This window comes from Myotis davidii, unplaced genomic scaffold (genome assembly GCF_000327345.1).
Source record: "Myotis davidii unplaced genomic scaffold, ASM32734v1 scaffold118, whole genome shotgun sequence".
In the NCBI taxonomy this organism is placed as follows: domain Eukaryota; kingdom Metazoa; phylum Chordata; class Mammalia; order Chiroptera; family Vespertilionidae; genus Myotis; species Myotis davidii.
Genome location: NW_006290441.1, coordinates 2,636,212 through 2,645,984, shown reverse-complemented (window position 1 = coordinate 2,645,984; position 9,773 = coordinate 2,636,212). Strand labels below are relative to the sequence as shown.

General features: G+C 36.3%; 1 protein-coding gene and 1 pseudogene across 2 annotated transcripts in view; both read right to left on the bottom strand.

The window, feature by feature from the left end:
• Nucleotides 1-683: 683 nt before the first annotated feature.
• LOC102759666 lies at nt 684-2,038 on the bottom strand (annotated as a pseudogene).
• A 198-nt stretch (nt 2,039-2,236) lies between these two features.
• The window catches only part of TMEM41B (transmembrane protein 41B), a 31,509-nt gene continuing 23,972 nt past the window's right edge, over nt 2,237-9,773 (bottom strand). For both annotated transcript variants that reach the window (XM_006763478.2, XM_015563726.1), the window contains exons 5-7: nt 8,886-8,990; nt 5,940-6,078; nt 2,237-3,861 (exon numbers count right to left, since the gene is read on the bottom strand). In XM_006763478.2, coding sequence (XP_006763541.1) covers nt 3,692-3,861; nt 5,940-6,078; nt 8,886-8,990 — 414 coding nt within the window. In that variant the 3' untranslated portion in view covers nt 2,237-3,691. The remainder of the gene's footprint in view (nt 3,862-5,939; nt 6,079-8,885; nt 8,991-9,773) is intronic.

Below are 9,773 nucleotides of genomic sequence, written 5' to 3'. Positions count from 1 at the left end.
GGAGGCAGTCGATCAATGGCCCTCTCTCATCATTGATGTTTCTCTCTCTCTCTCTCCCTTCCTCTCTGAAATCAATAAAAATATATTTAAAAATACACAAACTATTTTTTTAAAAGTCAACTATAAAAAAAGTAAGGTTTTTTAAAATTTGAAATACAACTTTATTCGGGTTCTAAACGAAAAAGAATGGGAATGACAGTAACAAACAAGGTTTCACCACTGAGTATTGTGATGCAACTGCAGCTTTCTTATAGTTGAAACTCAATAAGGAAACAACTGCGTTCCAAAACAGCTAAATATGCAGGTCCAAAAAGTGAAGGTATTTTTAACTGCCACATTCTCTCCAAAGCCCATTCATCTTTCAGCATCCCAAGGATCAAGCACAGGTTCTGATTAGCTATATAACAAAGTGGCAAACAGGCGGCACCACTGACATCACAGGAGAGTTGCCTGACGCTGGGCTCCAGCTTCCCTCTCACAGGTTGTCATCCTAGTCTGGGAGCGCCGTGGTCTGAGCAACTTCTAGAGCAGTGATGGTGAACCTTTTGAGCTCGGCATGTCAGCATTTTGAAAAACCCCCTAACTTAACTCTGGTGCCGTGTCACATATAGAAATTTTTTGATATTTGCAACCAGAGTAAAACAAAGATTTATATTTTTGCTATTTATTTTATTTAAATGCCATTTAACAAAGAAAAATCAACCCAAAATATGAGTTCGCCTGTCACCTCTGACACGCGTCATAGGTTCGCCATCCCTGCTCTAGATTATGCTCATACTGTGCTGCCAGCGTTGGGCCATGACAACTTCTGGAGGGGGAAGAGCAGGCATGGCGACGAACTCCAAGTTAGGGTCTCCAATTAGTTTTCTAGCAAGCCAGAGGAAGGGCTTTTCAAACTTATAGTTACTTTTGGCAGAAATGTTGTAGTACTGAGGGTTCTTTTTACGGTGGAAGACAATTGATTTTGCTTCACTTTCCTGTCCTTGATGTCCACTTTGTTGCCACACAAGACAATGGGGATGTTCTCACACACGCGCGCACCAGATCTCTATGCCAGTTAGGCACATTCTTGTAAGTAACTCTCGAAGTTACATCAAACATTATAATGGCACAATGGGCTTGGATGTAGTAGCAGACTCGCAGACCCCCCGAATTTCTCCTGGCTGGCAGTGTCCCACATGTTGAACTTGATGGGCCCTCGGTTGGTGTGGAACCTGAGGGGGTGCACTTCCACACCCCGGGTGGCCACATACTTCTTCTCAAATTTACCCGTCACGTGACGTTTCACGAAGGTCGTATTCCCAGTCCCACCGTCACTAACCAATACAAGTTTGAAAGAACTTGAGGTTCTCCTTGGGCGGCCATGGTGATGTCAGTCAGAATCATCTCCCGGGCCATCTGACTGAGAGCAAAATTTAAGGTTTTAAAATTTTTCTTTGTTCTTGAAAATGCACATCAGAATTTCAAGAGAATATATTTTTATTTGATGAAAGATGTTTTAATACAAACACTAAGCATGAAAAAGATACCAAATTTAATCTTTTCAGTATAATTTATTCTTATTACATTTTAGTTTGCATTTATTAAGTATCTTAGAAATATTACACTCAAGGTAATAGAATTCCAGAGAGGGGCTATTAAGAGGGGTACAGTCTCACTTAGTCAGTATGTCAATTTCATAGTTAGCTTGTAGGCCTACTTACTACACATACTTACTCTCTGTGGTTATTATATGTAACTGTCTTCAAGATGTGGCTGAAGCTTAAATCTACATCTGGCATCAGGCCAAGTATGTGAATCTATGAATATGGGCACCAACGGCATTTAGAGTATAGCCTGCTACAGGATTCTTTCTTGGCAGTCAATGGTGATGAATCTAGGAAGGTTGGCTATTCTCTTGAGAGAAAAAATACGCTACTTCGAATGACAGTTACAGTTTTCTAACAGAAAAAAAAACCAGCAAAGGGAAACAATCAATGATAAGGATAGAGAAAATACTCTGAGAATAGAGTAAGTACAATATATACACAATGGAGTGAATAGTGAGACCTCTTCTAAAAAGTCTGATAAAAATTTATTCAATTACATTTTATACAGTAATATTTAGTGACCTTTGTTCAAAATATTATTTTAAATTCACATGTAAAAATAACAAAAGCTTATCACTCAGTCTCTGGTCAATAAGAAAGGAAGAAAACCTTGCTAGGTATAATAATAAATAATTTCACACAAAGGCCAGGTGACATAAGAATAGTATATTAATCAATATATTTTCTTTGTATTTACAATAAATCCATTTGTTAATACTGTGATAGAAAAAATAATAAATCAGTCCACATTATATAGTAGAAACAGGCTCTGAGGATGATCATACCTCTCACAATAAAAACATACAAGGATTTCTCCCACAGTTATAGTACTTTTCAACATGACAGTCTTAACTGAAGGTAAAACTGACAGAGTACTTTACTTTAGATCAGTTATGTCCTAGAATCAAGTGTATTACCATTAAGCAAGCAGCAAAAAGCTGTTTCATTTAAATATAGTAGTTTCCATGTGAGAAGTTAATTATATTTTGAGTTATAAAAAGTACAAACACTAAATTGGGAAATTGCATTAACCAAAAGTAGCCCCAAACAAAAGAGGCATTAATAGAAATGAAACAAGGCATTCTTATAAGTATATCATGCATAAAAAAGGATAATTACATAATACAGATGTTAACGACCAGACTAATAAATAAATTAAGTAAATTTCATAGTCATTGGAACAAATAAACTATATTTAACCACTTAAGTGTTATGCTGTCACTGTTTCAAAATATAAGGTAATATAATTAATATAACATCTAAAACCTGCATGTTAAATGTTTGCTTTTTTGATCCCCTTTTGAGATAGTAAGAGGGAACTGTGTAACAAAATATTATCTAATATAAATTATCAACACCAAAATGATACAATTTTCATGTAATCACCATTTTGTATATGCACAATGGAAATATTGTGAAAGCTATATGAAAATATATTGGTCAGAATTTTACATTTCAAACGAATCCATGATAATCTGGAACAGAAAAAAAATAAAATAAAATTCACTAAATAGATATAACTTGATATCCTTTCCCAATTTAGTAGTACACTAAGATGCAACTTCTAAACAAATCCATTACCTCAAAGGTAAGAGGAAGATGTAAATCTCTTTTAAATACTGGCTTTAAGTTTATGCTCTGAAAGACGGTTGATATTAGCCAGAACTACAATACTATTTTTTTAAATGCAGAATTTTTGCTTTTGTATATCTACTTTATTAGTAAGGGATAAAAAAGAAAAATATTAAAATATCAAGCCCAGGATAAGTATTTACAGCCAGTTCATAAATAAATTAAAGTAACCAATTGGGTCAAAAATTTCCTACTAATGCTGGTTTTAAGTTGTTATAGCTACTCTTAGAATAAAGTAATTTAGAAGATGGCTATCATAACTACCAATAGCACTTTTCATGGTATATCAATTTCCATTCTTTATACTCTCCTTTGCCACTTAAATGCATTATTTTAACTATTTAATAGGGAATCTTATTTTACAAGTTCCTTGTTTCAATTACTGAAGAAGTGATTTGAACACATAAACCTGCTAGTCCTGAGATGATGATGGTGATGATGATAGGAAAACTAAAACCTAGGATGATTTTTCACTCAAATTTCTGCTTTAGTTTTTTTTGGAAGATGGCTGGCAGTATAGAAAGAAGAGCCAAAATCATTAGGACAAATACTGAGTTCCAGGAAACAGCTTCCCCTGCTGTTGTAAGCTGGTACAGTGTTGTTCCTGCCTTAATGGCTATAAAAGAGGGAGGTGCAACACCTAAAAAAACAAACAAAACCAATAAAAACCATCAGTTGTTCATCTTTTAACATTATAATTTTCTGCATGTATTATTTATCTTTTAAGAATAGAGCAACCTCCATTATGGAAATTTTTAATTTGAAGTCCCTTAAGTTTATTTCCATATAAAGGATTAAAATTTTCATAATCACTTTTTAAGAAAATAAATATAAGAACCCAAGAAAAGTTTCCAGACAAATTTTACAATTATGAACAACCTTAAAAAAAGAATGTGCTGCCGTGGCTGGTTTGGCTCAGTGGATAGAGCATCAGCCTGCGGCCTGAAGGACCCCAGGTTCGATTCCCATCAAGGGCATGTACCTTGGTTGTGGGCACATCCCCAGTGGAGGGTGTGTAGGAGGCAGCTGATTGATGTTTCTCTCTCATGGATGTTTCTAGCTCTCTAACCCTCTCCCTTTCTCTCTGTAAAAAATCAATAAAATATATATTTTTTTTAAAAAAAGAATGTGCTCTGATCCAGCAATTTCAACTTTTGCAAATAATGTATATGAGCAAAGCTCTAATCTCAAGGATATTCATCAAAGCATTATAATAATAAAAATCTGGAAATAATCTAAATATTCAAAAATAAGACTGAGTAAATTGTCATTCACCCTTGACAGAATATACCTAAAATAAAATAAAATGGTAGGATACTCAGAAATGAAATGAGATTCAAAATACAAGTAAAAAGAATTTATACAAGAGCATACACAAAATGATCATATTTCATTAAAAACCAGAACTGAATGCCCTGGCCAGTGTGGCTCAGCTGCATTGAAAGGTTGCTGGTTCAATTTTAGGTCAGGGCACGTGCCTGGGTTGTGGGCTCAATACCCAGTAGGGGCCATGCAGGAGGCAGCAGATTGATGTTTCTTTCTCACACTGGTGTTTCTTTCTCTCTCTCTCTCCCTCTCCTTTTCTCTCTCTCTAAAATTCAATTAAGAAAATAAAAATTATAATAAATAAAAAAAGCAGAACCAAAAAACTTAATTCAGCCAAAGCTGAAGTTAGCTAAATCTCTAGGTATTTAATATGTAAAGTAAGAAAATATGGACAAAAATTCTTTTGATTCCATAAACATTAACATTAATTTACAAAATCCCAAATTAACCCTGTGATATTTTTTTAAGTTTGACAAATTTTTGAAGTAGTAATAAAAATTGATTTTGGCCGAAACCGGTTTGGCTCAGTGGATAGAGCGTCGGCCTACAGACTGAAGGGTCCCAGGTTCGGTTCCGGTCAAGGGCATGTACCTGGGTTGCAGGCACATTCCCAGGAGGAGATGTGCAGGAGGCGGCTGATCGATGTTTCTCTCTCATCGATGTTTCTAACTCTCTATCTCTCTCCCTTCCTCTCTGTAAAAAATCAATAAAATTTAAAAAAAAATTGATTTTGATTATTTTTCAAAAAGATCTATTCCCGCATGTATTAACTTAAATGAATACTCATTACATGAGGAATCTGCTCCTTCTGTTGGTAGCGAAACAATTCAACTTAAATTTGAAAGAAAAGCAGAATGCTCTTGCTAAAGAACCATTAGAATTCATAAAATATGCAAATGAATCTTTATGTCCACTGATTAATTTCAAAATTAAGTGCAGCTCCTTGAAAGCAATATATTTGTTAATCCTTGCTTCCCACACACTTTTGGTAATGCCCATAATAAATATTGATTTCAATAAAATAAAAAATAGGATCAATTCTTTACTGAAAGTTCAATATTTCAGTGCCTGATTAGAGGACAAAGGAGAAAATTATTCAAAAAAGGCACTTTTTTTCTCTCCACTGAAGGAGAAAATGGAGTTTAAAAATCCTGCTTACTAGTAATCCTGCATGATTAAAAAATATCCATAGAGAATGCTCCTCTTTAAAAGAAGCAACACAAAAATACTTAAATTAAGACAATCCAACCAACATTTCTGAGTATCTGTTTACATAGGCCAGGCACTGTGCCACTGTCCTGGCATGTCTGCAAAGCATGAAATCCAGCCCAGCTGGACACTGCTAGATATGTACACAATGAGTTCCAATACAGAATGAACCAGAGACCTTACCTAGAAAAGTGCCAATAAAAAAAACTTTCAATGGCACATTTATCACAGGAGATGTAATATTAATAAACCAATTAGGCAGAAATGGTGTTATTCTCAAAAATATAATGTAGTTAATGAGATGTTCTCTATGACGTTCAACCTGTCAAGAAAGAAAAGAATTGGGATCAAGATAAAGTCAATCTTGAAAACAATGTGCTTAATATAAAATACCTTATTTCAAATTCTCATCCTTGATAGTTCAGAGTTTATCCAATAGCAATAATCAAAAGGGAGCTTGAAAATGACAACGAATTACTTATCAAATGCTCACTACCAGAGCTAAATTAACTTGGGATGAGAGGTTTTTTAAATTGTGCTTAAAGCTTACTGGTACTAAAGATGGTTCTATACCAACCTAGATAATGATGGCTCAACAATGACATTTTAAACCTAAAATGGCAAAATTAAACTTATGACTAGATATAAGAAACACATCAAGTAATCAACTTTTCAATGCCTTTAACTTCCTATAATGTAAAGGGCTAATATAACACATCAGCATACCCAGCCTTCAATTTTTAAAAAAATATATTTTATTGATTTTTTACAGAGAGGAAGGGAGAGGGATAGAGAGTTAGAAACATCCATGAGAGAGAAACATCGATCAGCTGCCTCCTGCACACCTCCTACTGGGGATGTGCCCACAACCAAGGTACATGCCCTTGACCGGAATCGAACCTGGGACTCTTCAGTCCACAGGCCGACGCTCTAGCCACTGAGCCAAACTGGTCAGGGTACCAGCCTTCAATTTTTAAAAATTTCTGATATTTATTTTACCATTGGCATGCAGGAGACAGCCAATCGATGATTCTCTCTCATCATTGATGTTTCTATCTCTATCTTCCTCTCCTTCCTCTCTGAAATCAATAAAAGTATTTTAAAAATAAATAAAAATAAATGAGATTAAAGTATATGGAAATATTTAACCAATTAAATATAGGCAATGATTACATTAGTTAATACTTCCTTTGAATAACAAGCTTACTTATGAAAAATAAATAGGTATTCCAAAAATATATGTAAAATAATTTTATTTTATTTTGAGAGCAAGAGAGACATTGATTTGTTGTTCTACTTATTTATGCACTCATTGGTTGCTTCTTTTTTAAAATATATCTTTATTGATTTCAGAGAAGAAAGGAGAAGGGTAGAGAGACAGAAACATCAATGATGAGAGAGAATCATTGATTGGCTGCCTCCTACACGCCCCCAAGTGGGGATCAAGCCCACAACCCAAGCATGTGCCCTTGACCGGAATTGAACCCAGGACCCTTCAGTCTGCAGGCTGACACTCTATGCCCTACGCCAAACCGGCTAGGGGCGCCTCATTGGTTGCTTCTTAAATGTGCCCTAACGGGGGATCAAACCCACAACTTTGGTGTATATCAGTATGATGTTCTAAAGAACTGAGCCATCTAGCCAGGACCACCTGTAAATTAATTTTAATATTCAGTACATATGCGATAAAATGAGAAGAGCACTGGACTAAAAGTCTAGAGATCTGAGATTCTGCACCTTGCTTTACAAGTAAATAAATGTTTGATTCTAGGTCAAATGCTTAATTTCTGTTAATATGCTAATCATAAAACAAAGGAATAAGGCAAAGGTAATCTATAAAATTCCCCTGAGAGTTAAGTGTTTCTTTTGATTCTTTATAAAAATAGAATTTTCTTAGCAATACTATGTTAGATTTTTCTATGTAGTATAGCTTACATTATATTGCTAGTCTTTGCAGAGACCCTGACTAAAGATAACAGTTGTGCCAGACCAGTGCAGCTCAGTGGATGAGCATCAACCTATGAACTAGGAGGTCACGGTTGTCAGGGCATATGTCTGGGTTGCAGGCTCAAGCCCGTGAGGGGCATGCAGGAGGCAGTCAATCAATGATTCTCTCTCAGCATTGGTATTTATTTCTCTCTCTCCCTCTTGCTTCCTCTCTGAAATCAATGAAATATATCAATATATATATATAAAAGCCTAAGCAGCCCTAAGTGGTTTGGCTCAGTGGATAGAGCGTCAGCCTGTGGACTGGAGAGTCCCAGGTTCGATTCCAGTCAAGGGCATGTACCTTGGTTGCGGGCACATCCCCAGTAGGGGGTGTGCAGGACGCAGCTGATCAATGTTTCTCTCTCACTGATGTTTCTAACTCTCTATTCCTCTCCCTTCTTCTCTGTTTTAAAAAAAAAAAGCCTAAGCAACGGTTCGACCATTCAACCGGTAGCTATGACGTGCACTGACCACCAGGGGGCAGACGTTCAATGCACAGGCATGGAAACATGGAACAGACTGATGAATCTCAGAGGGAAAGGGGGGAGGGCAGGAAGAGATTAACCAAAGATCTTATATGCATATTAGAGGCCCTATGCACAGATCCGTGCACCAGTGAGGTCCCTTGGCCTGGCCTGCAGGGATCAGGCTGAAATCAGCAGCCTGACATCCCCCAAGGGATCCCGTATTGTGAGAGGGCGCAGGCCACGCCAAGGGACCCCACAGGTGCATGAATCCGTGCACCAGGCCTCTATTATATACACAAAAAGGTAACAGTTGTTCCCACAGGTGAAATGCATCAGAGGAGTTTTTCATTACAAGTTTTTCACTGACAACATAACTACATCAACACAAAACAGGTGAAGCATCTAAATATGCGGTTGCCTTTACACTGACATTTTGACTTCTCTGCTCTAATTGAACTTACTAGAAATGAAGAATTAAAATTACTGTTATGGGTACAAAAACTTTGTCTTTGAAATTATTAACATTTATCATTTGCTTCCCACTTGATTTTATTTTGGCCAAAAGATCATTTTTATTAAAGCCTTGAGTCTGAGTTAATTTATGTAAGGACTATATATTGACCTCCCAATTAGCCAAAGACTTACATTAAACAATTTAAAAACACATGTTTACCTGCTGTGACCATTTTACTGCTTTCTCTGTTAGATATTTGTATACAACTGGTCTCCCAACTAAATAGGAGAGCATATAGCAGAATGAGGCACCAAGTCCAGAACACTAGAAAAAAATAAGAAGCCATGAGCATTTTGTAGTTATTCATATGGATATATTCACCTAAGGAAATGCTGAACTACTTCTTTTGGGGCTGGGAAGGATACTGTGCACGCCATCTCTTGTGCAGAGAGCAAGAACCCATTTGATCGAGTCCTTTCTCAGACCAAATTATAACTAAACTAAGATCAGCTAAAACTAACTGACACGATTAAATTTAGTGACTATATCAAAATAGTTAATGTTAGCCTTTAGCCTAAGAATAAAACTTCAAGAGCCAATTTTTTTCTTTCAATTGCTTTGCTTGAAAACATTACCCCCAGCTCTGGGACTTAACTCATTGTGTCAATCAATACTCTTGGACTATTTGAATTACAAAATACAAAAGAACAGTGGTTCTCAACCTTGGCTTCACATTAGAATCCCCTGGGAATCTTTTTAAAATCCTGATTTCTGGGCCTCATTTCTTCCTTCTAGGCCAGTGGTTCTCAACCTTGGCTTCACATTAGAATCACCTGGGAATCTTGGCCCAGGTGATTCTAATGTGAAGCCAAGGTTGAGAGCCACTGCGATAGAAGAAGAAAAGGCTAAAACAGAGCCTATAAATGCAATCAAGTCTATGATACCCCTGTTCCAGGAAAAAAAAGAACCTAAGTTAATCTAACATAACACATCCTTATGGAGGGACTTAAATTAACATTAAACTCCTCTTAAAACTAATGAGTTTATGTTTATATAAATAAGTGAGACTACTAATGCCCTCCTCTTCCTCCCCCCCCTGCCCTCCCC